Raw genomic sequence first — 27,912 nt, 5'->3', positions numbered from 1 at the left:
TAACGGGCAGCTTTGAAGATAATATTGCTGCTCAATTTCAGGTCATCCCGCAGGTCCTGGAAAGCATGCGCCAGGCCTGCAAAAAGCAAAAAAATATCAGCCGAGGCGTTCAGGATGGCATGATGGCTCTGGAGGAGGCGTTCGAGATAATTCGCAGTAATCTGCGTTTTATTTCGGGGCCCTTCGGAAAACCGGAGCCGTCTACCCCAGTTCTCAGGGCGCCGGTGCTGATGAGAAATGTAGCAACTACAATGAGTAGTGAAAAAGATGGAAGAAAACGCGGCAGAGAGGGACCGGATGCTGGCACTCAGCCGGAGACACCCAAGCGCATTAGGAGCGGAGATGTTCCTCCTTTTGTGAGGGATGTCCAGTCGAAGGCTGGGAATTATGCTGCAACGGAGGCCTTGAAAGCCACCTGCGCTGCGGTTGCTTCCGGAAGTGCTACAACGGAAGGTGATAACTTTGAAGTCGTCAGAAATAAAAAACGGGAGGCCCGAAAGGAGAAAGCCTCCAAGAAAAAGAAGAAAGAAGATGCTCAGAAGCGTCCTTCAAGAATAAGAGCTACAGAGGCAATTAAGATTTCGGCAAAAGATTCAGAGTCTTACGCCGAAATCTTAAAATTGATGAAAAGCTCGGTCAAACCAGAGGATACTGGCACCGAGATTCTAAAAATTAGGAGAACTCTAAATAAAGAAGTTCTCCTGGTTGTAAAAAAAGGAGGTGAAACCTCTAAATTCGCAAGAGCAATTACATCTGCACTGTGTGACAAGGCAGATGTTACAGCTCTCGTGAATAAGAGGACCCTCGAGATTGGAGATCTCGATGAAACTACTTCTGAGGAGGAGGTTGTTTCATCATTGAGGGATAAGCTGGGAAAGCCAGACCTGGATGTAATGTGTCGGCTTCTACCACGTTTTGGCGGGACGATGGTTGCACTTGTGAGTTTGACGGAAGCAGAGAGTGACTCTCTTCTTAGTCTCGGCAAGATTCGGATTGGCTGGATTAATGCTCCCATCCGAAATCATCTAGAAGTTCAAAGATGCAAAAAGTGTCTTATTTTTGGACACACGACCATAGCATGCAAAGGCCCCGACAGAACTAAAAACTGTCGGAGATGCGGCAGCGAAGGTCACTTTGCTAAGACTTGCTCGGTCAAGAAACCAAAGTGCCTTACATGCATGGACTTGAAAAAAACAGAAACGGACCACGCCGCCGGGTGCAGTTCTTGCCCGGTTTACAGGGAGGAACTGTCGAAGCTGAAAAGGGCAAACCCTTGAAGCTTTTACAGGTTAACCTGCATACAAGTAAGGTTGCACAGGTCCTCCTGATGCAAACAGCCAGGGAAAATGAGATCGATATCCTGTTCTGCAGTGAGCAGTATCGAGGAAGCGATCTCGCTCCCTGGTATCAGGACAAGGCGAAGAGAGCCGCCATCAAGGTGTGCAACCCAGAATTGCGGGTTGACAAGTTTCTGGAGACGAGCAGTGGATTTGTTTGGGTGGAGGTGGCTAACATACGTATGTATAGTTGCTACTTCTCGCCGAATGATCCACTGACAGACTTCGAATCCGAATTACAGGACCTCGAATCGAGCCTTCGACAATCCAAGTTGGATGTTCTCGTCACTGGCGACTTTAATGCAAAGTCTCCAGAGTGGGGCGAGACGAGGCTCGATAAAAGAGGAATTCTGATCGGCGAAATGATCTCCAGGAACGACCTAGTAGTTGTAAACCGGGGAAGAACATGGACGTTTAGGAGAGATGCGATCGGATCCATTATAGATCTAACGATCGCATCCTCCAAAATGTTTAGCCGCATATACGACTGGCGGGTCTCTGAGGATTATACCGCAAGTGACCACCAGTACATCGAGTTCTCAGTCTCAGTGGGAGACACACGAGGAGGCAGAAGACAGGAAGCTCCTAGTCGAAAAAGCCCCTCGTGGAACACTAAGAGACTCGACAAGGAGAAGTTCGGCCAGTCCCTTCTAGAAGCCCGCTTAATTCAAGAGTTGGGCTGGGTAAGGAGGCCGAACAGTCTTGATGGGGAAGTGCGGGCGGTGAGAAATATAATTGTCACCGCCTGCGATGCGTCAATGCCGCGTCGCAATGGCACATTCCCCAGGAAGAGATCCTTGCACTGGTGGTCAGAAAGGTTGGCCTCCTTGCGAAAGGCATGTTTCAGAGCAAGAAGGACATATACCCGATCTAAGGGAGATCCTTTGCTCAAGGAAGCATTCAAGGAGGCCAAAAGAAACCTCAAGAAAGAGATCCGCGCGTCGCGACGCCGTAGCTGGAAGGACCTAATCGAGGACGTCGAGAAGGACCCATGGGGTCTGGCTTTTAAAATCGTTACTAAGAAATTAGTAACGAGGCAAAAGACCCCCGGCCTGGACAATCCCGATTGGGTCAGAAAGGTAATAAAAGCCCTGTTTCCTCCTGCAGAGCCGTGGCTTAGGAAGGACTGGAGTTCTTGCGTAGTCACAGGGGAAGAACTCTTTACTCTTGAAGAATTGGAATCAGCAGGTAGAAGATTGAAGACAGGCAAGGCGCCTGGAATCGATGGGATAAGCAACAAGATCCTAAAAGAGGTGATTGTTGCTTCCCCCCAGATTTTGCTGGACATCTTCAATCGCTGCCTAGAGAGAGGAGAGTTCTTTCCAGACTGGAAGAGGCAAAGGCTAGTCCTCCTAAGAAAGGGTGACAAACCTCTAGATAAGGTCTCATCCTACAGGCCTATATGCCTGTTGGATACGATGGGCAAACTTCTAGAGGACATGGTTCTGCAGAGAATGCAATCTCACTTGACCGGAGAGAATAGTCTATCCGATAACCAATTTGGATTCCGCAAAGGTCGGTCCACAGTTGATGCCATAAAGGCAGTTGTGGACCTCGCCAGAGAAGGGAAAAACAAATTGGGTCCAGATAAGAAGAAGAGCTTCTGCGCGTTGGTAGCAATCGACATACGGAACGCGTTCAATTCCGCGAGATGGGAAGATCTCATCGAGTCGATGATACAGAAGGGTATACCGCCCTACCTGTTGCGGATAATGGACAATTATCTAAGCGACAGGTGGGTTATTTACGAGGGAGACACCTGCATTCTCAAGGAAGAGATGCAGCGTGGGGCCCCTCAAGGCTCGAGGGTAGGACCATTTTTATGGAATGTATCTTATGATGACTTCCTGAGAATGGACCTGCCCGAAGGTGCGGTGATCGTCGGCTTTGCGGACGACGCGTTGATCGTGTGCACTGCCGACTCGGCGGAAGCTCTGGGGACATTGGTGAACGAATGTCTGCGGCTAGCAAAATGCTGGCTGGAAACCAGAGGTCTTCAAATGGCCCTGGAAAAGACCGAAGCATTGCTGGTCACAGACAGACGTGGTTATAAATCCCCACGAATCGTGATAGACGAATTCGAGGTCAAGTGGAGGAGACAGATAAAGTACCTTGGTGTGGAACTGGATGGAAGGTTAAACTTCCATCACCACATGGCTGCGGCGTCGAACAAGGCGATCGAATGTGCGGCTAATTTAGCACGGGTGATGCCAAATGTTGGAGGCCCCCGTGAAAAGAAAAGGAGACTGGTGGCGAGTGTCGCCCACGCTAAGCTGCTTTACGCAGCGCCAGCGTGGGCCCCCTCCCTAAGAACAAACAGATGTTCAACCATCTGTAAAAAGATGCTGTCCGCGCAGAGGTGCATTACTTCACGTATCGCCTCTGCTTATCGGACAGTATCTACGAGCGCTGTCCAGGTCCTTGCAAGTGTCCCGCCAGCAGATCTTTTGGCGCTTGAGAGGGAGGAAATTATCCTCCTTCTCAAAGAGGCGAATTCCTCTGAAGAGGAAGATCGACCCAGCAAGGACCGCATCCGCTTCGAAGCGAGGCGCAGGCTCGTAGAAAAATGGCAGGAGAGATGGGATGGGGAGGTAAAAGGTCGATGGACTTATCGCCTTATACCGACACTCGCCACTTGGTTAAGTAGGAGCCATGGAGAGGTCTCCTACTATTTGACACAAGCGCTGACAGGTCACGGATGTTTCAATTCGTACCTGCAGCGCTTTAAGAAGAAAGAGAGTGAGGTGTGTGCTTACTGCCAGTTCCCTGTGGACAACGCAGAGCACACCCTCTTTGCCTGCAGTCATTGGGACTTGGAGAGGCAGGCCATGTTCACCGGTGTAAACACTACAGTTACACCGGAGAACATGGTAGCGCTGATGATCCAGTCCCAGGAAAACTGGCGGCTCATCGAGACCTTTATCATCTCTGTTATGATGAGAAAGGATCTCGATGGCCGCAGATAGGCGAAATTGACAGTGTACAGTTTTTATTTATTTATTTGTTTATTTTATTATTTATTTTGTCCTTTTATTGTCTTTTTACAATTTTCTGTTTATTTATTTATTTATTTTGTCTTTTATTGTCTTTTTACAATTTTCTGTTTATTTATTTATTTCAGTCTTTTTACAGTTTTATGTTATATTTTGTTTGTTCATCTGTCTTTTTACAATTTTATATTTTATCTTTGACTTTGTTTAATTTACTTTTATTTTATTTATTGACTTTTATTGTTTTCTTTTATGGTGTGCTGTTGATTCCGCTTGACATAGATTTTCGGTTCATTTTTTAAAATTGATAACGCAGGATGTCCGCAGGACTGGACGAAGTCGCTTTTGCGACAGAGTTGGAGCGCCACCCTCGAAGGCAAAAGTCTTCACGACAGTACCGAGGGTGGATCAAAGGGCTCCCAAGAAGGGTTGACGGGTTTTAGTGGGTCGGGGCTGGTAGTAGTTCGCCAGCTTATTTTTGTTTATTGTTCTCCTTTTTTTTTACCAACCCCACATAACCTTGGCATGCGGAAGCCAAGGTATCTGTATACAGATTTTCCCAATAGTCCCTAAGCAAAAAAAAAAAAAAAAAAAAAAAAAAAAAAAAAAAAAAAATAATAATAATAATAATAATAATAATAATAATAATAATAATACTAATAATAATAATAATAATAATAATAATAATAATAATAATAATAATAATAATAATAATAATAATAATAATAATAATAATAATAATAATAATAATAATAATAATAATAATAATAATAATAATAATAATAATAATAATAATAATAATAATAATAATAATAATAATAATAATAATAATAATAATAATAATAATAATAATAATAATAATAATAATAATAATAATAATAATAATAATAATAATAATAATAATAATAATAATAATAATAATAATAATAATAATAATAATAATAATAATAATAATCCCGTGTGGGGTTTGCTGGTCCTCCATCGGGCGCTTTCCCGGGTGGCGGATAGGGTGATCAAGGTATACCAAGTTGGTTGTAAATCCGAAGTGGACCAAAACCAGCAAGGGAAGGGAGAGGAAGAATAGGGAAAGGAAAATGGACGGTTTAAGGGGGGGTTATTTAAGGGAAGATTTGAAGATTGGTGAGGTGGAGTAGGATGAGGGGAGAGACAGGAGGAAAAAAAGGGAAAAAAAAGAAAAAAGAAAAAAAAAAAAAAAAAAAAAAAAAAAAAAAAAAAAAAATGGTGGGACACTCGGTGTCTGGTCCTTTTGACTGTCGGCCGGACTCTTGTGTTCGTCCCGTCCTTGCTCCTGCGGCCTCCTTGAGACCAGCGGATGCTCTGCTGCTTGTGCGGTATCAACCTCGTGACTTTGATAATAAAGCACTTGGTTGCCAAACGAGGGCAGAGACCTTTCTAGCGCGGGGATAAAATCCCGGAGTCCCTGGGGGTTCCAGCAACCCTATGAAGGAACGATAGTTAAATCTATCTTGCGGATGGGGAAGCTGGTCATCCGTGTCGGCGGAAAGGGACCGTAGGACTCTCGGGCGGGTCGAGCATCGGGTTTCTGTCCTGCAGTCAACGGGTTTGGTGCCCTGGGATGTCCGGGCCACAAAAAAAAAAAAAAAAAAAAAAAAAAAAAAAAAAAAAGGAAAAAGGAAAAAAGAAGGGAAAAAAAAAAAAAAAAAAAACATCCTTCCTTCCGTCTCTTGCTGATTTCTACTCTTCAGTTTTTTTTTTTTTTTTTTTTTTTTTTTTTTTTTTTTTTTTTTTTTTTTTTTTTTTTTTTGTTTTATTTTTTTTTTACTCGTTTTTTATTTTATATTTTGTTTTTTATTTTCACTTCCCAGTTTTTCTTTTCTTTTCTCGTTTGTTTTTATTTATTTTGTTCTGTCTTATTTATTTATTTTGTTTTGTTCTAAATGTTATTTATTTTATTTTTTGTTTTATTTATTCATTTTTTTTTTTTTCACTATGTATGCTTTTACTTCCTTGACAGACCACGGACACGGAGATTGAAACAACGATCCAACACGACACTTACAGGATCAACATTTTCTTACAGACTTACACATCACACACTTACAACACATACACGCACTCATCTACACAACACACTATTTACACACTGATCGTTTCCTGCCTCGGCCCACTGGGAGTACCTCGAAGCTGCGTTCGGCATGTTTTCCGTCGGCGCAGCCTAGAGGTTGCTGTGAGCTTGTCTCTGCCGAGGTGTAAGCCGAGGTATGGAATCAGGAGCCAGCCGCTTCGGACCCTGATCAGGAAGTCTGTGGTGGGTATGGAGGTCGGAATCCATACTGCTACGGGCGAGTCCAGTCCGTCCGTGTATTCCGGGACTGGCTAAGCGCTTGGTGGGCCCCAGAGTACTGGGGTCGGACAGCTATTCGTGCGCGGATAGCTGTCCGTGGGTGTACCCGTTCTCACCTTAGGCGACCCGCCCCTCCACAGACGATGCGCTGGTGAAACCGAAATATGGATATTTTTAAAAATAAACAGTTGGAAAACGAAGTGACGGACCTGGAGGAAATATCCTCTTGTCCTGAGCCGGAGAAAATGGAGGTGACGGTGGAAGTACACCCAACCCCTCCCACGGAAAAAGAATTGACCCAGGCAAACCCGGTGGTCAACCCTCTTAAAAACGGTGACCCCACGGCAGCAGCCTGCAAAATCCTGCTCGATATAGTTGAAGAGCAAAGGTTGCAGACGGAGGCCTTGGAGAAAGCCCTCCTCGCAATAAAGGGGTCATTTATAAAAAATACCCCGAATGACTTAAAGGACAAAGTCAACTACGCGTTGGAGGTCTTCACAACGGTTCGGAGCGGTAGTCTTTCCCTCCGGGCTTCGGCAGGAAAGCTCTGTAGAGTTCTTGACCAGCCAGGCCCAATTCGGAGGAAAGACAAAACCAGAATTACAGTGAATTCTCCAAGGACTCCGCAATGTAAAAGGACAGCCCAGACCGGAAAAAATCTTGGCTCTGGGCAAAAAGCCAAAAGGGTGGCTTCGACATCCCCTGAGGATAGGACGTCGAAGAGGAGACCACCAGAGAAAAAGGAGGAGGAGGGCCCAACCATAGGCAGTCTTCACAAAGAAGATGGAGAATGGAAAGAGGCCCTCTCCAAAAAGGGAAAGAAAAAGAAAAGAAAAGAGAAAAAAACTGCGAAGAAAAAAACTGCGAAGAAACGAAATACAGAAGCCATCAGAGTGTCGGCAAAGGACGGGGAGTCCTATGCCGACATTCTGAGGCAGATGAAGACGTCGATCAACCCCTCCGACACGAATACGGAGGTCCTGTCCATTCGCAGGACGAGAAACCAAGAACTGCTTCTGGTCCTCCGTAGGGACGAGGGGGTCCCGACGTTTGCCGGCGCGTTGGCTGACGCCCTAAAGGAGAAGGCAAACGTCGTCCCGATAGTCTCAAAAAGGTCACTCGAAATTAGAGACCTTGACGAGACTACGCGACTTGACGACGTCAAGGAAGCAGTAAAGCTGGCCTTGAAAAAGGCCGACTTAGAGGTGCCCTGTAGACTCCTCACCTTAAACCGCGGAGCTAAACTAGCAATAGTTCAGCTCCCTGAAGCAGATGCGGATTCCCTGCTGAAGGCGGAAAAGGTGAGGATCGGCTGGATCAACTGCCGTGTCCGACAAAGACTAGAAGTGCCGAGGTGCCATCGATGTCTTGGATACGGCCATCTAGCCGGGACATGTAAGAATCCCGATAGAAGCAAAGCTTGCTGGAAGTGTTGTGGAAAGGACCACTCGCACAAAGGATGCGAGAAAGCTCCAGTCTGTGCATCCTGCTTAGATAGCGGGATGAAAGAGACGAGCCACCTTCCAGGGAGCGGGACATGTCCGATCTACAGGGCAGCCCTTGAGAAGTTGAAGGCAAAGAGCTAAGATTTCTCCAGGTCAACCTCGGTAGAGGAAGTGTCGCACAGGATCTCTTGATGCAGACTGCCAGGGAGAGAAGAGCTGATATACTGCTCATTAGTGAGCAGTATAAAAAGCGAGGACTCTCAAACTGGTTCCAGGATGCATCAGAGAGAGCAGGCATAATAACATGCAACCCGAACAGCGCTGTCAGCCGTTTCCGAGAGACACGCAGTGGCTTCGTTTGGATAGAGGTGGCCGGTGTACGTATTTACAGCTGCTACTTCTCTCCGAACGATCCCATTGCAAAGTTCGACGCCCAGATCCGCTCTCTTGAAGATAGTCTTAAGACTTTCGACGGGGATCTCCTCATTGCGGGGGACTTTAATAGTAAGTCTCCGGAATGGGGAGAGACTCGCCTCGACAGGAGGGGGATCTTGGTCTCCGAGATGGTCTCCGCAAACGGTCTGGTAGTGCTAAATAGGGGGAAGGAGTTCACCTTCAGGCGGGGTACGTCAGGATCTATTCTTGATATAACCATCGCCTCTCCCCGCCTGGCTCGCAGGATTAAAGAATGGAAGGTGCTGGATGAGGAAACCATGAGCGACCACCAGTACATAGAATTTTCAGTCTTGGAGGAAATTCCTAGAGGGCATGAAAAACTGCAAAGAAGCAGTAAATGTCCCTCATGGAACCTCAAGAGACTGAACAGGGAGAAACTGGTCGAGTCTCTGGAAGAGTCGAGACTTGTTCACGAGCTCAACTGGATGACGAAGCCAGTTTCTCTAAAGGGAACAGTGCGTGAGGCGAGGCAGGTAATAGTGGATGCTTGCAACCACGCTATGCCTCGCCGGCAGACAAGAAGAACAGGAAAAGGTTCTATGTACTGGTGGAGTGAGGAACTAGCCTGCCTGAGGAGGAAAAGCCACGCAGCTAGGAGAAAATACACCCATTCAAAGGGAGACTCCGAGCTGCGAGAAAAATGGCATGAAGCCAGGCTGATCTTCAAAAAGGCAGTACGTAGTAGCCAACGCCGTTGCTGGCAGGACCTAATCGGAGAATCAGAAAGGGACCCATGGGGATTGGCCTTTAAGATTGTCACCAAGAAATTGGTGCCAAGGCAGAAAATCCCCGGTCTGGATGATCCGATCTGGGTCCTGGAAATTATAAGGACGCTTTTCCCCCACGCGGAAACAATCCAAAGGGAGGACTTTACTGAATGTGTAGTACGCCAGGAGGAACTCTTCACGCTTGAAGAGTTGAAAAAAGTGGCAAAGACGTTGAGAAATGGCAAGGCGCCAGGCAATGACGGAATACCCAGCGAAATCTTGAAAGAGGTTGTCGCTGTTTATCCAGAGCTTCTTCTCAACGTCTTTAATACATGTCTAACGGCGGGAGAGTTCTTTAGCGACTGGAAGACACAGAAGTTGGTCCTCCTTAGGAAAGGAGAGAAACCCCTAGACAAGGCCTCATCGTTTAGACCAATATGCTTATTGGATACGATGGGGAAATTTCTAGAGGGTCTGGTTCTGCAGAGACTTCAGGAAGTCCTGATAGGCGAAAATAGCCTATCCGAGAATCAATTTGGCTTTCGGAAAGGCCGGTCAACAGTTGATGCAATACTCACTGTTGTCAATAGGGCGAAGAAAGCCAAAGAGGGCAAAAGGAAAGGATTTTGTGCGCTCGTTGCTATAGACATACGAAATGCGTTTAATACCGCAAAGTGGGACGTCTGTTTGGACGCACTGAAACGTAAAGGGGTACCACCCCATCTGTTGCGAATGATAGACAACTATCTTAGCGACAGATGGGTTGAGTACAAGAGCGATGCATGTCATCTTAAACATAAGATGACATGCGGAGCACCCCAAGGATCAAAGGTAGGTCCATTCATATGGAACGTCATGTACGACGAACTCCTGGGAATCGACCTACCTGAGGATACGTTTATAGTTGGCTTTGCGGATGATGTCATTGTCGTGTGTCTTGCGTGGAGCGAGGAAATCCTTGAGGTAAGGGTCAATGAAGGTCTGAGACGAGTAAAGCGCTGGCTGGATCTCAACGGTCTTCAGATGGCCGTAGAGAAGACAGAGGCCTTGCTCGTCACTGACCGGAGAGCCTTTAAAGCCCCAAAGATTCAGATTGGGACAACCGAAGTCTCCTGGGGGACAAAGCTTAAGTACCTGGGGGTGACGTTGGATCGAAGGTTAAACTTCGCCCAACACTGTCACACCAAGTCACTTGAGTCCGCCGAATGCATCGGAAACCTTTCAAGGATGATGCCAAACGTCGGCGGCCCCAGGGAAAAGAAACGGCGACTGGTGGCGACCGTGGGTCAAGCAAAGCAGCTGTATGCTGCCCCTGCATGGGCTGATAAAGCCCTAAAGAGCCACGGCATCTCTAAGGACCTACTCTCCGTAGAAGGTACTTCGGCACGGAGAGTGGTCTCTGCCTACAGGACAGTTTCAACGAGTGCCGTCCTAGTTCTTGCGAGCATGCCGCCAATAGATTTATTGGCGGTGGAAAGACAGGAAGTCTACATGCTTAACAAAGAGCTAGCAAACTCGCAAGAACAGGAAGTTAGGAATAGTCTAAAGATGGCTATTCGAAGAGAGGCAAGAAAAAGACTCGTTGAAAAATGGCAAGAGAGATGGGATGAGGAATTGAAAGGAAGGTGGACGTACCGCCTGATTCCTCACCTCGCCACCTGGCTTGACAGAGAGCACGGCGAAGTTGGTTACTACCTGACACAAGTGTTGTCAGGTCATGGTTGCTTCAACCAGTACCTCCACCGGTTTAAAATAAGAAGAGCACCGGAATGCGTGTATTGTGATAAATCCCTCGTGGATGACGCTGAACACACGCTATTTTCCTGCGAGCACTGGAGCGTTGACAGAGAAGCTATGTTTGCGGCGGTTGAGACCCGATTCAACGCCGATAGCATGGTCTCTGTCATGCTCCAAAGTGTGGACTCCTGGAGGCATGTTGAGACCTTCGTTTTGAAGGTCATGTCTACCAAAGACAAAGACGGCAGAAAAAGAGGTTGACCGGAAGATATCTTGGCTCGGCTGGGGGTGTGCGGGGGTGCGAGGAGACATTTGATCTCCTCTCCTTTCCCGCCCCCCAGCCTATGAAATGGTGAAGGCAAGGGAACCGTTTTACTTGCGAAGTGTAAAGCCAGACGGCAGTTCCGCAAGTAAGAGTAAACGGTTCCAATAGGGGTGTGGTTTTAGCGGGTCGGCTTACATAGGAGTAAGTCAACCCCGCACACTTCGGAGAAAAGAGTGCGCCTCCGGAACGGTCTGATCCTTGGAGTTGCAATTCCCTCCTTGGTGTAGCAGATTTCCACGTTTGCCCTTGCGCAAAAAAAAAAAAAAAAAAAAATAATAATAATAATAATAATAATAATAATAATAATAATAATAATAATAATAATAATAATAATAATAATAATAATAATAATAAAAATAAAAATAATAATAATAATAATAATAATAATAATAATTCCACATAACAATGAAAATAAGAATACAGAATCTGATAATGAGGTAACAAAATATTTTTTTTGTATATTCACATTTTTAAAAAGTTCATTTTCGATTTGAAATATTATATATATATATATATAATTTTTGACATTACACTTTTATTTGCATTATTAAGTACAATTTTTCAAATACAACATCTTCAAATATATTGTAAATAACTACTTAATGGAAATTTTTTGGCAAATATCTAACAATATATATGAAAGTTAAAAAGTGCTTCTCATGTTGGGCTTTGTGGGGGATAAAGAGACAAATTTCAAATGTAAGCAATCGTATTTTTGGTCTCATTTATTATTATTATTATTATTATTATTATTATTTATTTCAAATACTTTGAACTTGGCAGGGAAAATTAAGTATAGACAAAATTTTTACATTTTGGATTTTCTGAATAAAAGAAATTAATAATAATAGGAAAAATTTTATTTTATTTATTTATTATTTTTATTATTATTTATTTATTAATTATTTTATTTATTATTATTTATTTTATTATTTTATATTTTTGATTAATTTATTTTATTTTTTTCTTTATATTCTTATTAACAATTAATAATAATAATTTAATTAAATTGATACGAAATTAATATTTTCAGAAATTGGGAATCATTTTATATTTAATTTAAAGATTTATATCTAGAAAAAAATTCGACAATATACGAGATCCTACAAAAAGTCTTGTTTCTGTTTAAATATAATTTACTGATTATTTCACCTCTTAAATTCTGTGTATAAAAATATGAGAATTTAAATTTTCAGAAATTGCATTTTGAATCATGTGTAGAATTGGAAAAATATTATGATTAAAGGTTACAGCACTATCTAAAATCATAAAAATTATTCAAAAAATTCAATGTTTTTTATTTTTTTTATGAAATGTTTAAAAATATGAATTATGAAAAAATTAGGTATCATCCCGGTAAAAACACTTGCATTAGAAAGTATTGAAAAAATTTAATTCCTTTTAATTCCTTTTTTGTCCAGAGTTTTGAATTCCCAATAAGTAACTATAAATTAAAATCTTTTAATTCCCTTTAATACCGCCCAATAAAGTTTGGCCAAGGTATAGAAAGGAACTGAAAAGCATAAAATTTTAAGGTGGGTATAGAAAGGTATTCAATTTTAATATTGCTATTGAAGGCCAACCTGATGCTCTTAAAAGTTATTTTTTTATGAGTAAATGCAATAAAAGAAGGTAATAAATAAAATTAGAATTTTTTTACGACAAATTATATATTATACGTGATTTACATGAAAATATTTTCTTTTCTGTTCTTTTATAACATATATCGAACATTTACAAATTGCAAAACTTGCTTATTACACGTACAATCATAATGCTTAAAAAGTACGGAACAAAATAACATTAGTAAAAATTTTTCCACAGGTGCTACATATAACTTGTTATAATTACATTTAATGTATAGTAAAAAAAATTTACCCGAAAACTAGAAGAACTTTTAAAGCACTTTTAAAACAAATTATATGCTATATGTGATTTACATGAAAATCGTTTCTCATCTGTTGCTTTATAATATATAACTAACATTTGCTTTTAAAAATTGCAAAACGTGCTTGTTATATCTACTATTGTAATGCTTAAAAATTAGAAGACAAAATAACATTATTAAATTTTTTTTGACAGATGTCTGAAAACAAGATAACTTGTTATAATTACATTTAATGTGTAACAAAATCAGTTCACCCGAAAACTCAAAGCATTTAAAGTGATTTTAAAGTGATTCGTCACTTTCACTGCCAGCATCATAAGAGTTATCTTCCCTCTTATTTTCTTCATGAATGTCAAGTGGATCCAAATTTGAAAACAAATCTTCAAATAGAGTTGTTTCTGCCAAATTTTTAGAGACGTCCACAGCTATGAAAGGGTTCTTTCCTAACTCATTTTCTGGATTGCTTTCAACAATTACAATAGTTTTCCTTTTCCACAGAGCAGTTAAAATCATCTATTTGAATTGAATCATCATAGATTTGCTCCTCATAAACTTTATCATCCATTGCTTCATCATCATCTACTTCTTCATTATCAACTTCATCGTCATCCATTGCTTCATCATCATCTACTTCTTTATTATCAACTACATCGTCATCCATTGCTTCATCATCATCTACTTCTTCATTATCAACTTCATCGTCATACATTGCATCATCATCATTTACTTCTTCATTATCAACTCCTTCATCAGCCATTGTTTCATCATCACCCACGTCATTCACTTCATCATTCCTTTCTTCATCATTCCCTTCTTCATCATTCCCTTCTTCATCATTTCCTCCTTCATCATTCCCTTCTTCACCATTTCCTTCTTTATCATTCCCTTCATCATCCACTATATAATCACCTACTAATTCATCAGTCACTCCTTGATTATACATTTTTTCATCACCCTCTGTTTCCATCACCCGCTCTTCTTCATTAATCATTCCTCCTCTGATTTCTTGTTCATCCTCTTTTTCTGTTAGAACTTCTGCAGTATTGCCCAAAATGTTTTGACCAGATTTCATAGGTTCTGAAAATAAAAGAAATATTAGAACTAATTGAAATAAATGTTAACTATATCCAGTGCGCAAAAAATATAATTGTTCGTAAAACGGTCATAAAACGTTTTCCGAACGTTTCATGTCTTTCAAATAGTTTTAATAACGTTTTAAAAACATGGAACGTTCTCGGTACGTTATTTGGTAGACATGAAACGTTCTAAAAACGTTTTAGGAACGTTTTACTAACAATGATTGTTTTCTGCCCACTGGGTATTATTACAATTAAAATTTTTCTCAAAAAACACCATTATACATTAGATATTTAAGCTAAAATATGAGCTAATTTCTCTAAATAAAAAATAAAGAAAATTAAAGCAATCTGCGAAGGCTCTAAAATAAAAGAACTACTTACTATTTTTAATTCCTTTCAATTGAGAAATTTTTTTTCTAATTCTTTCATTAGCTTCTCCAGCTTCCAATTCAGCATCAATCTGGTCCATTCTCAACTCAGTTATACAAAAATGACGATAAATATCTATAATGTAAAAAGTATTTTTTTAATAACCTTTCTTAATTATTCAATTGTCCAATGTAATACTAACACTAGAGTTTTTGTTATTGTTCATTATTAGTATGATGTTACAAAAAATTATTTTAATATTGTTTTAGATTACAGCAACAAATGTATAATCAACATTGCTGTATGATAAGCTGATTTTTGTATAAATGGAATTGTGAGAGAAAACTACGCATATTTATATTTTAATTATTTATACCAAGAAATTTTTGTTCAAATTATTTTAATTCTTGAAAAATAATTAATTAAATAAATAAAAATTTTTATCAGATGTTAAGCAGGTGAATTGACAAAATACAATACCTTTTATAGCTAAAAGTTTCTTTGGGTCCAATTTACTTTCTGGTACTTTAGTTCCTTGATTACGATTACTTCCTTTGCCAGTAATAGTGGTTTTAGCAAGAGCATCATAACCCAGAAGAGCGACAGAAATATTTCTGAACAAAACTTTTCTATTTTTCATCGAAATATTACTTATTGCAAGCGCGTAAGCATTATAAGGTAGCCATTCTCCTCGTCCGAGATGAATCTAGTAATGGAAGACAAAGTATTTACTTATAAAACTGCAGACTTCAAAGTGTAAAATAAGTTCAAAAAAGGGGAACAGGGGAAATTTCGATTTAAAAAAAAGGAAATTTTAATGTAGATTTCATAGTTAGAAGTGGATTTTTTTTTTAAATTAGACTTTTATTTGTACATTGCTCAGAACTTGAAAATTGATGTTAAATTGCTTAAAAAAATATTTATGTATTTAAGGGCAGAGACCAGTGAAACTTCAACTCTTCAATATTTACGTTGTTTAGGTGCGTGAAATTTCTTTTCGTAAATTATTTAGATTGTAAATTAATGCTATAATTAAAATTAAAAAAAAATTTTTTTTGATTCTTTTCCGAAAACTTATTTTTTTAACAATTTAAATTTTTTCAAAATTCATACTATTGATTGTTCAGAATCATAAAACAAGTATATAAAATAATCAGCAATAAAATTTAATAGAAATTACGAAATTAGTTCAAATTTTTATTTTTCGAAACATTATGTAATTTTAAATAATTAATTTTTTTTAGAAAAAAATTGACCACTCATAAACAACAAAAATTTATATGAGTTGAAATTTCATTGGTCTCTCTTAACATTTTTGTTATATTTTTATTAAAATTCCTAAAAAGCCGTTTTTTGAAGTTGACAAATCTTATTTTGATATTGGAATTAAATTTAAAAAATTGACATATTTAGGTTCGTAAAGATTTTAAAAAGTTAGTACTAGGATATATATTTTGTTTGGACAAATAATTTTAGTGTATTTTAATTTTTTTTATCCATTAAATAATAATTTATAAATTTTTAATGAGCTTTCATAAATGGACGAAAGTTTATAAATAAATAATAATTATTATACTAATTTTTGAAATTGTAAAATTGTTTAAATTTTTCTTTCTTATTTTGTCACAAAACAATTATTTTTAACCGTCAACAACTTTTAACTTATTTTTCGCTAACTTCAGAGTAATTTCATTTTAATGAAACAGAAAGGTAATATAAAATTTGTCTTTAAAATTTAAATATTCTAAACGTTAATTTTTCACACATCGTACCATAATGAGGAAAATTGTTAATATAATTTTGAAAATTTATTTTAAGCTGAATTTGAAATATAAAAAATAAAACAGTTTTTTACGAAGTAAAAATCCACAACGTTTATTGTCAACGATTTAAAACAATTAATCTTTCTATAACAATTTCTTCTTAATTTTTGCATAACGAATAATTAAGATTGTTTTTGATTTTGATTATCGACTGATAATCCCACCATGAGAGTTCGGAGATTCAATTTTTTCAAAAATTCTAAATAAAATTTAAATTTTAACATCATTTTATGTAACAAGGTCTCGTAAAATAAATTATCATCAAACAAAAATTGTTTTTATAAACATTTTTAGAAAAATTTGCTAAACAAAACTTTTTATTATTTTGAGCTTGAAAAAAGATTCAGTTTTTTGAATTGCTAGCAATAAACGTTGTGGACTTCAAATTTGTATTTTTTTGGGTCCAAAAATTTGATAAATGATAATAATTATAATAAAATTCAATTAAAGTTGGTTCAAGTATAAATTTAGAGATTTTGAATTAAATTTAGTGGTCAAAATAATAAAAAAAAGTGAAAGGAGGGGAAATTTTTTTTTTTAAATAGAGGAAAAAAAGGAATAGGGGAAACACTTTGAAGCCTCTAAGATACATATATTGAGAAAGAGTTTTTCTTACGTGACTTTCTGTTTCAGTTACGTAACCAACAGGAGGGTAAGTGATCTGTGTAGTAAGGTTGTCTTGTGTTTCCTTCCACTCTGTGAACATGGCTGCAAAGAAAAAATTGATAAATTATATACACCTTTTTTTAATTTTACGAAAACCTTTTGATTAATTTCGATTAATTAATTTACTAATTAACCGAAATAGTATTATAGCCCCATAAATGTCACCAGAAATATTTTTATAATTAAACTCACAGTTTATAGAAATTGTAATATCTCTCAATAAATTAATATCGTATTTATAATTGTTTTTTAGGCGTTTACAATAAATCATCTATTTATTGTAATTATGTATATTAAATTTTGTGTAAAATTATTTGACATACTGCAAAATGCTCATATTGAAAAATTAATCACACTTTGAAACATAAATTCTTGTAAAATTTTAAAATAATTAGGAACAACTTTTAATCATAAAAAATTGTTACACACTACAATAATGGAAATATATCTTACCATGCATCAGGTTGCATTTGTTTATGGCCGTGTTTTGCCAATTTATATTCATCTGTTTTGTCCTTTCTAATTCGTTTTGGGTTTTATGTAATTCTGTTTCAAGTTGATCTAAATCGTCCTTCGCTCGACTCAATTCATCTATTTTCTCTTCGTGGACTGCTTTTAAAACCTTTAGTCTATCTTGAGTTGCTTTTAGAGTATTAGACAATTTTTTTACTTGTAACCTTTGAATTTGCAAACATCGTTCAGTTTCAGCTTCGTCTTCCTGTTAAAAATAATTATACGTTAGTTACATTTAATAAAAATTAAAAATTTGAGTTTAAATATTGCAATAAATGCTTACTAATTTCTTAGAGAAAGACGATCTACCATCTTCTTTATCATTTTTAAGCTGTTTTCCATTGTTGACAGTTTGATTTGAAATATTTAACTGCATAACACGTAGCGGATCTCTAAAAGGTTGTTCAACATTTTTTTGTTTTATTGCATTTTTGTTTCCACCTCTAGGGTGTTCAGTCAGAAAAGTTTTAAGGGTCTTGTTTACAGTTGTGAGGTTTTGACGTGCTAATTTCGTATTTCCCCAGACATCATTTTTTGTATAGGTACTGTTTGTTTCGTGGAATTTTCATTTTTATTTGCAGAAATCTTGAACGAATCCTGCTTCAGGGACTTGTTCGCAGCTGTGGGTTTTTTCGAGTCTACTTTCGTTTTCTTCGAAGATTTCATTGTTTGTGCAGATATTTTTTGCTTCGTACAATTTTGATTTTCGTTTGGAGAAAACTTAAGCGAATCCGGTTTTGAGGAGTTGTCCGTAGTTGTTGTTTTTTCTTGTTCTAATTTCGTGTTTTCCCCAGATTTTATTATTTGTGTAGGTGCTGTTTGTTTCGTGGAACTTCGATTTCCATTTGCAGAATTGTTCAGTGAATCCTGCTTCAAGGACTTGTCCGCAGCTGTGGGTTTCTTCAGGTCTGCTTTAGTTTTCCCCGCATATTTTATTGTTTGTGCAGGTATTTTTTGCTTCGTAGAATTTTTATTTTTGTTTGCAGAAAACTTAAGCGAATCGGGTTTTGAAGAGTTGTCCGTAGGTGTGATTTTTATTTGTTCTGATTTCGTGTTTTCCCCAGATTTTATTATTTGTGTAGGTGCTGTTTGTTTCATGGAACTTCCATTTCCATTTGCAGAAATCTTGAGCGAATCCTGCTTCAGGGATTCGTTCGCAGCTGTGGGTTTTTTCGAATCTACTTTCGATTTCTCTGAAGATTTCATTGTTTGTGCAGGTATTTTTTTCTTAGTGGAATTTTGATTTTCGTTTGGAGAAAACTTAAGCGAATCCGGTTTTGAGGAGTTGTCCGTAGTTGTTGTTTTTTCTTGTTCTAATTTCGTGTTTTCCCCAGATTTTATTATTTGTGTAGGTGCTGTTTGTTTCGTGGAACTTCGATTTCCATTTGCAGAATTGTTCAGTGAATCCTGCTTCAAGGACTTGTCCGCAGCTGTGGGTTTCTTTAGGTCTGAATTTGTTTTTTTCGGTATGGTCTTCTTTTCGACAAATTTTTTGTTTCCATTAGACTTTTAGATTCCTAAATCAATTTCTTTTGATAATGAATTAAGCTCTTGTGATGATCCTCCAGACGAAGATTTCTCCAATTTTTGTTTCTTTTTTAGATTTTTAAGCCTGTTATTTAAGGATTGTTCAATTTTATTTTCTTGGACCTGTAAAGAAGAAGATAATGATAATATACAATAACATTTAAAAACAAACAATAAAAGTTACATCAATAAAATAAATTAGATAAGATTAGAAACTACATTTTTTAATCATACTTTATAATTTATTTTTATAATTTATAAATATAAATATATTTCTAAAATGACAATTTAATTTGTGTAATTTAAAAAAAATGAAATTATTTTGTTATTTGTTTTTAAAATACTTCATATATTATTAAAAAAGTGTAAAACAAAACTTCTCAAAAGTAATTTCATAAATTTATGAACGAAAAAATGTATTTTTAATAAAGTTTTTAAAGTTATTTTCAAAACCAAATGGCTGACTTCACGATTATAATATAGACTTATAGGTAAGATAATGAATTAGCAAATTTTATTTTTTAAACTTTATATAAATATTTGCAATTTATTAAATATAATAACGAAGATACTATTAATTTTTAATTGAACCTATTATAAATGTGATTCATAAACAACAAAATTTTTTTAAAATTTATTATTGCAAAAATTATTAATCCTTACAATACAAAATAAAAAATGGCAAGCGTACCGTCTGTGTTTTCCTTTTAAAATTCCCTTCAGTTTCCGTATCCGTAGTGTCATGTGGATCGAGAAGGTACTTTTTATTTACTGCTCGATGCCTTCCTTTCTTATTTAGAATATCGTTCATGTCCTCTGCATCTTAAAGAAATATTAATTTTTTAAAACATATATTAATATATATATATATATATATATATATTAAAAATATTATAATAATATATTATATTGTATTATTATATTATATTTATTATTATTTGTTATTTATTATTTATTATTTATTATTTATTATTATTATTATTATTATTATTATTATTATTATTATTGTTGTTATTATTATTATTATTGTTTGCTTGATCAAATCCAGTAATTTTTTTTGTTAAAAAAACGATAGACAATAATTTGAATCAACTGTTCTAAACTTTGATTGTGATTGAGATTTTATCACCAAAATAAAAAAATAAAATCATATTTTAAAATGTCAAATTAGAAAATTTGGAAGTTAGAAAATGAAAATTTAAGTAATTGTTATCGATTGAACTCAAATTTTAATATCGGGGTGTTTTTTGTATTTCAAACTAAACTTTTATTATTAAAACAGTGAAATTAGGAATTATAAATTTGAAATGGGACATTAAAAAAATTTTAAACAAAAAAAATGTGTGAAATGTTGAGTTGTGAACAATGTACAGATAAAAGTCTGATTTTATTCATATAAAACTAAATCAATGACGGCAAGAAGAAGAATTATTTCTTTTTTTGAAAATTGGATTAAGATAACATTATTTTTAAATTCATTTAGAAAACTGTTGAATAAGAAATAGTTTTTTTTAACAATTCAAATTTTTGAAAAGAATTTGACAGCTAATTAAAAAAATTGATCAAATAAAACTGAAAAATAGTCGGGAATTTTAAAACATAAAAAATATCATTCCTATGATGATAAATAACATTTCATAAAAACTATCCAAATATTAATGAATTAAAAATAAGAATTTTTAAAGATATAATATTTTTTAATTACAGAATTTTAATAAGACATTTTTTAAAATACTGTTTATAAAAAATAATGTACTTACCGCACCACTAAATTTCTACGCCTCGAAAGTTAATAAATATATATGTATTTAAAAGTGCGGATGTTATTATACGAAAACATAATTCAAAAGATGAATTTTTTAATTTCTTATAAGTTTTTTTTAAATTACTTCATAAATTATTAAAAAATGTTTAACAAAATTTCCAAAAAGTAATTTTAAAAATTTATCGATTTGAAATTGTGTTATAATCCATAAAAGAATTTTTTTATCTTATTTAGCTACAAATTAAACAAAATGTAACTTACTTGCAATGAAAGCGACAGTTCCTTGCACAATATCTCTATTGTCTTTATCAATTTTGTATAATTGAAAAGGGTTGTACGTGTTTTCATTAAAATGGTGAATTTTTTCCAGGGGTGATATAAAATTGTCTTGTTCTGCTTTGCCTGTGGCATGCAGTAATTTCACATACGCAAACTTTTCCATAATTGAAATAATAGTTCATTTATGTACCCACTTGTGTTTCGTAAAAACCGTTGGAAAAAAATTAACCTCACATTTTGTAAAGAAACTCACGCGATTCGTCGCTATCCTTACATGCTTAAAATCACAACATCGATGTTTAATAACCATGGAGAAAAAAATTAAATTAGATTTTCTTTTATTTGCACTTTGAAAATTTGCACCCGATTATACCCACATAGCCAGTCGACGTAGAAGTCGAGAAAATCAAAAATTCCAACTCTCACTGAAATCACATTGAACACGGCCATTTTCTTTTCTTTTTTTTTTAATCGTTTTCCCAAGTAACGTGGATTTTTATTGGTCCATTTTTTTAGTTGTCCACCAACAAGCCAATAAAAATACAAATGAAACAGAAAAATTACATTCTTACGCGATTTCATCCTTGAACTTGAACTTTCCGTTTTCCAGATCATTCTCGCTGGATTATTATGAAACACGTGTGTGGAATCCTTTTGTGTTTTTTGCATCTTTAGAAATCTGTGTGTTCAATTGGGACTGTTAAATTATAATATCGACTTGAAAAAACTGGTAATTATATATTTTTTGAAAAAATATTAATTTTTGTCAGTAACTTTCAGTTTTGAGGTTATGTAAAATGTCACATGTTTTTTATGAAACAATTATTTCTTCTAATTTATTTAAAAATACGTTTTGGTAATTTAAATTTTGTCCGTAAATTTGCATTTATTGAATTATTAAAAATATTTATTTTTTTTAAATCAAAAGATTCAAACAAACGATTAACACAACCAAGAAATAATAAATAAATTTCCGACGTAAATTATTATGTGAATTGATATTATGGTTAAATTTATTGTAATGATATAATAGTGTAATTTTAATATATTCTAGTAAAAAAATTATAGTTTGTTAAAATTGTATAGTTGATTTTTATGAGTTTTATAAAAATTTATAGAAAAACAAGAATAAAATAATTATTTAATTTTATTTTTATAGACTTGTAACGCTAACTATTAAGGTTAAACATTTTAATTTATTTTAAGGATTTAGATTGACAATAAAATTTTTGAAAGCTATAATATTTAAATGAACCAAAAATGGATGATAATGCAGATTTGAAAGCAAAACGTTATAAGTTAACGATGGATCCAAATTTTCAGCCAGAACAGATTTCTGATAAAACTTTTAACAGATGGAAAAATGCATTTAAAACAACACTCGAAGGTGTGTATGAATATTTTATTCAAAATTTTTGTTTTAATGATTTTATTTATTTTATTATTAACACATTAATTACATATATAAGATATTTTTCTCTAATATCGCTATCATAATTAGAAATGCTTAAATATTTTAAAAAATATTATTTAATATTTTTAACATATTGAAAATTCAAAAAAAATTTTTCACAAAGAATTCTTTGTGTAAATTTCAATTTGGGTTATTTTAATTTTAAATAATTGTGACAAAAACAATATTCCTTGCGTAAAAACAAATTCAAAACAATTTCTGTTAGAAAAAAGAAATTATTCAGTATTACTTATAATAAAAAAACTTTACTTTTAATGTCTTCCTTAACCTTCCACCCATCGCATGGTGAGAAGTTTCCTCACACAGTTCCTTTTTTTATTAATGTCTCTTAAAATACATAAAATAAAAATTCCATAATATCAATATCTTTTTTTAAATATTACAACTGTTTTCATGTTTTTAAATTTTCTTACTTTTATATTGTTGAATTTAAGAATATAAAATGTGAATTTTTGACGCAAAGTAAGAAAACTTCTCACCGTGCAACCAACCGCTTATAATCGATTCTGTGCGACATTAATTTTTTATTTTTAATAATAAGCAATAATAAAAACTGAATTAACATTTAATTGATAGTTTATAAACGCAACAAACAATTATTAAAAATAATTTTCAATTCATAATAAAATTTAACTAAATTATAAAAGTGAGAAGTTTCATCACCTACGACGGATCGATTTACAAAATTTTATGCGACGGATGGAGGGTTAAGGAGAGCGACCAGTAAAAATTCAACTTTCCGATATTTTCGTTGTTTATTCGCGTGAATTTTTTTTGGCATTATTGATATTTTAAATTTATTTTATACTAAAGCAAAAAAAAATTTTTTTTACCTTTTTCGAAATTTTCTTTTTTAACAAAATTAAAATTTTCTAAATCCACACGACTGATTGTTCATGATCATAAAAAAGCCTGGAAAAAATTCGTCAGAGAAAAAAATAAAAAATATGAAAGAACTTAAAATTTTATAGTATTACGGGTAAAATTCAATTCATTTATATTTGATATTTTTAATGGTTTTTGAATTTTTTCAAATTCATTTATTATATGAAGTCATATTACACTATAAAAAATAATGTAAAAGTAAGTTTGAAGTAATTTACATTCCTTTTTAAATTTTCAAAAGAAATTTTTTTTATTTAAAATTTTTAAAAATCCATGTTAATTTATTGAGAATCGTGAAACAAGCGTATAGAAGAATCGACAATGAAAATTAATAACTATTATGAGAGTAGTTCAAATTTTTATTTTCCTGAAATTTTGAATTTGATTTAAAAATTCAATTAAAAAATTGATCACCCTTAAAAAAATATTTAGATGAGTTAAAATTTTACTGGCCACTCTCCTTAAAGTTAGAAAATATAATTTAATTTAATTATATAGCAATTAAGTTTATTTATTTTCGATACATAAAATATAAATTTTTTTGTTTTTCTACATAACTTATATTGAGTTCTTAAAATCGCTTTTTAATATTTATTTTTAATCTATTAATATTTGAATTATACGTTTCAGGACTTGTTTAAATATCTATTAATAGTTTTATTTACTACATTCTCATAATGTATTTTTTAAATATGTGACAGCGTCTGAAAAGAGGGACCTACTTACAAAATTAACTTTTCGAGATAAACGCACTTAAAGTTTTGTATTAAAATAAATTTGATTTCTTGAAACATTTTACATCTTATATGAACCTGAAGAGTTAATGTATTTTTTGAACTAAATAAGATTATTATTATTATTATTATTATTATTATTATTATTAATGATAATAATTAATTAAAGGTTTGGGGAAATTTCCTTTGACACTTGTACAATCAGGTCGCCGATTACAAGTATACCTACAAGTATACCTGATTACAAGTATCTCCGAGGATTCAGGTCACACTTTTCGTTAATGGTTTTAGTATTTATTATAAACGTTTATTCGTTTAAAATTGATGATCCAGAAATAAATTTATCAAAAATTTAGGAACGAAAACCATTATAATTTTCAATTTTGCAAAATTTATAACTTTTCAATTGTCCATTTTAAGCAAAAATACGAGTAATTTTGGTCTTAAAATTACTTGTATTTAAAGAAAAATAAAAAAAAAAAATTTTTAATTTGTTCAAACAATTGGAAATTTTTTTTTAACAGTTGGTAATTGTATTTTTAAGACCTCAAATTATAAGAAACCGTCATAAGAAAAAAAAAATTTCTGGTAGATAGGTCCCTTTTCTCAGACTCGGTCACATATTTGAAAGTAAATGTTAATACACCTATAACTTATTTGAATAAAGCAATAATTTGAAATTTTCAGTTTTGAAAAGCTGAAAATTCGTATTAGAGTCAAAACGAGTCAACCGTGATGAAATTTTTTTCATTTTTGGAAAAGTAAAAACATTTGTGAAAATCAGTAGTCCACAACAAAACAAAGAAACACTTTTAACCTTTTTTAAAAAATTTAATTGTTTATAACTTTTTTTTGGACTAACAAACTTTGACATTATTTAAAAAAAAATGAACAAGTCAAAATGAATTTGCTATAAATTAATGGGGATTTTTTTGGTAGCCAATGAATATCCTTTCTTTTAAATAAACTTATTTGGGAAAAAATTTGCAAATCTTATACATTTTTAATAACAATTTTAAAAACAATGTGTGTTATTTATACTTTCTAGAGCAAGGATTATAATAAAATTTATATGAGATGTACATTGCACTGTCAACTTTATAATTCTGCAAAAAAAATTTGTATTTGTTTATATAAATTTTATTATAATCCTTGCTCTGAAAAGTATAAATATTACACATTGTTTATAAAATTGTTATTAAAAATGTATAAGATTTACAATTTTTTTTCACAAATTAGTTTATTTAAAAGATAGGATATTTATTGGCTACCAAAAAAATCCCCATTAATTTAAAGCAAATTCATTTTGAGTTATTAATTTTTTCTAAAAATAGTGTCAAAGTTTGTTAGTCCAAAAAAAGTTATAAACAATTAAAATTTAAAAAAACGGTTAAAAGTGTTTCTTTGTTTTGTTGTGGACTACTGATTTTCACAAATGTTTTTACTTTTCCAAAAATGAAAAAAAATTTCATCACGGTTGACGCGTTTTAACTCATTAGTATTTTTATATAAAATTCATCCAGCTCTTTTTCAATTTAGGAAAAAGTGCTGTTGGACCTAGTCATGAACATAAAGAGTTAGTTGAAAAACCTGAACCTAGTAATCTTAATTCGGATGGCTTGATGTTGTGCGAAAACAACTTTCTTGAGAACGACAATTTGAGTATTGAGGAAGTCTTTTGCAGCTCTTCTGACGATAATGATGATGATGATGATGACATTGATTTTCCTGAAAGAAATTCACAACATGAAGAACAACAACTTCCTGACCAGAAACCTTCTGATTGTAAAACGACTTTCATTGAGGATGGTGACAAAATTATGTTTAAACAATCTGGAATAACTGTAAAAGAAGTGGTTGAAATGGTTGTAGCGTATAACTTAAGGTTTGGCGATTCGCAAGAAGCTCGACAAATGCTAATAGAAATGATAAAAATTTTTGCAGGTCCAGAATTTTCAAATTTTAACATTTCCAATTATTCACTGTCTAAAATATTTGACCCACCATCTGAAAAAATTATTTATCATTTCTATTGTCAAAAATGTACTGACAAGGTTTTGTACAAATCATGTAAAAAGGGCATAAAAGGAAAAAAAGTTTTATGTGAAACTTGCAAAATGGAATATACATTAACACTTAGCAATCCTAACTATTTCGTAGGGATAGATTTAGAATATCAGCTGCAAATGTTTTTAGAAAATGAAGAGACTGCGAAATATTTTATTCCAAAAAACACAGATTGTAATTCAAGCAAAGGTAATAAGAACTTCATGCGCGATATTGATGACAGCATTTTGCATAAAAGTGCCATTGAAAAATATGCGGCAACAATCACTTATTTAATAAGTACAGATGGTGCACCTTTATTTCACATTTCTAAACGAGGTTTTTGGCCCCTTCAAATCATTCTAAATAATTTACCCGTTCATCTGCGATTTAAATTTGTTTTACTGGTAGGTCTTATGATTGTTAAAAATGAACCCAAACCAAATCTAATGAATTTGTTTATAAACGCATTTATCGAACAGGCTAATCATTTACATTCAAAAGGGATGAAAGTCAAAATTGCACATCTCGACAGCGAAATTGAAATACATTTTACACCATCCGGTGCAGTCGCAGACTCGGTCGCTCGCCCTATTCTTCAAAACAGATTACAATTTAATGGATATTTCGGTTGCAGTTTCTGCTGCCAACGAGGAGTATTTATTTTTAAAATTGGGTTGAGGTATCCTTTCGTATCTGAAGAACCGGAACTGAGAAGTCATACTTCTCACATGAAAGACATCGCTTGTGCTAAAGAACAAGGCTCTTTTTTTCAAGGAGTTAAGGGCGAGTCAGCTTTTATTGATCTTGCAAATATAGACATGGTTTGGAGTTTCTCCCTCGACTATATGCACAATGCGGTTCTTGGAGTAACAGAACAAATTTGGAAAAAATGGATTAAGGAATTAACAGCTGAACAGCGCAGAGAAATAGATAAGTTACTTCTTCTTCAAAAACCACCGCGAGATTTACACAGAAGTACTGAAAAAATATTCTCAAAAAGCATTTGAAAGGCGACGCATTGGAGATCATGGCTGCTATATTTTTCAGTACCAATTTGTTCCTTGTATCTAAAAAAAATTGAGTTGTTAGAGCACTATATTCTGTTTGTTAACAGTATGTTTGTTTTGCTGGAAACCGAAATTTCCTATGACAAATTAGACAAATGCGAGCAAGATCTAATGACTTTTGTTGCTCTTTACGAAAATCTGTACGGTGTTGAAAGTATGACGTTCAAAATTCACGTTTTGTTGCATTTCGTTAGTTCCATTAAAAAATCCGGTCCTCCATGGGCAACTTCTGCGTTCCCATTTGAACACAATATTTATTTCTTAAAGCAGACTATCAGTGGCCCGAAAAGCGTAGAACAACAAATGTCTGTAAAGTCATTGAATCTTTTGAAATATCGTCTTCGACTGCCGAATAACGATATCTTCGAGAAAGCGAGTAATTATTGTAAAACTATTTTTTCGTCCAAAATTGTCAGTAAAAATGCCGTAAAAGTAAATGATGTAACATTTTATGGTCCAGATCCGACGAAT

At 34.3% G+C, this 27,912-nt stretch overlaps 2 protein-coding genes across 2 annotated transcripts; one reads left to right on the top strand and one right to left on the bottom strand.

Annotated features, from left to right (window-relative positions):
* Window positions 1-13,430: 13,430 nt before the first annotated feature.
* On the bottom strand, window positions 13,431-18,041 carry LOC127291226 (MATH and LRR domain-containing protein PFE0570w-like). The gene is made up of 6 exons (XM_051320205.1): window positions 17,945-18,041; window positions 17,602-17,866; window positions 17,099-17,190; window positions 15,140-15,365; window positions 14,672-14,794; window positions 13,431-14,288 (listed from the first exon to the last, which is right to left on the bottom strand). Exons 1-6 carry the CDS (start codon window positions 18,035-18,037, stop codon window positions 13,678-13,680), a joined length of 1,410 nt encoding a protein of 469 aa, XP_051176162.1. The 5' UTR covers window positions 18,038-18,041; the 3' UTR covers window positions 13,431-13,677.
* Window positions 18,042-21,860: 3,819 nt separating this feature from the next.
* LOC127291224 (uncharacterized) lies at window positions 21,861-27,391 on the top strand. Its single transcript, XM_051320204.1, has 3 exons — window positions 21,861-21,962; window positions 22,439-22,619; window positions 25,865-27,391. The coding sequence occupies exons 2-3, from the start codon at window positions 22,493-22,495 to the stop codon at window positions 27,379-27,381; spliced, it is 1,644 nt and encodes a 547-aa protein (XP_051176161.1). The 5' UTR covers window positions 21,861-21,962; window positions 22,439-22,492; the 3' UTR covers window positions 27,382-27,391.
* Window positions 27,392-27,912: the final 521 nt, after the last annotated feature.

This window comes from Leptopilina boulardi, unplaced genomic scaffold, assembly GCF_019393585.1.
Source record: "Leptopilina boulardi isolate dan_hultmark-lab unplaced genomic scaffold, ZJU_Lbou_2.1 LbouV2_13, whole genome shotgun sequence".
NCBI lineage: Eukaryota > Metazoa > Arthropoda > Insecta > Hymenoptera > Figitidae > Leptopilina > Leptopilina boulardi.
Note: the sequence above shows the minus strand (reverse complement) of the source record. Positions and strands in the feature narration are given on the sequence as shown.

Coding starts and splice junctions, on each gene's coding strand:
- LOC127291226 (XM_051320205.1), bottom strand. CDS start 18,037: ATGCAGTTAAATATTTCAAATCAAACTGTCAACAATGGAAAACAGCTT. Junction 15,366..17,098: donor TAACTGAAACAGAAAGTCAC/GTAAGAAAAACT, acceptor TTCCATTACTAG/ATTCATCTCGGACGAGGAGA. Junction 14,289..14,671: donor ATTGAAAGGAATTAAAAATA/GTAAGTAGTTCT, acceptor TTTTATTTTCAG/AACCTATGAAATCTGGTCAA.
- LOC127291224 (XM_051320204.1), top strand. CDS start 22,493: ATGGATGATAATGCAGATTTGAAAGCAAAACGTTATAAGTTAACGATG. Junction 22,620..25,864: donor ATTTAAAACAACACTCGAAG/GTGTGTATGAAT, acceptor TTTTCAATTTAG/GAAAAAGTGCTGTTGGACCT.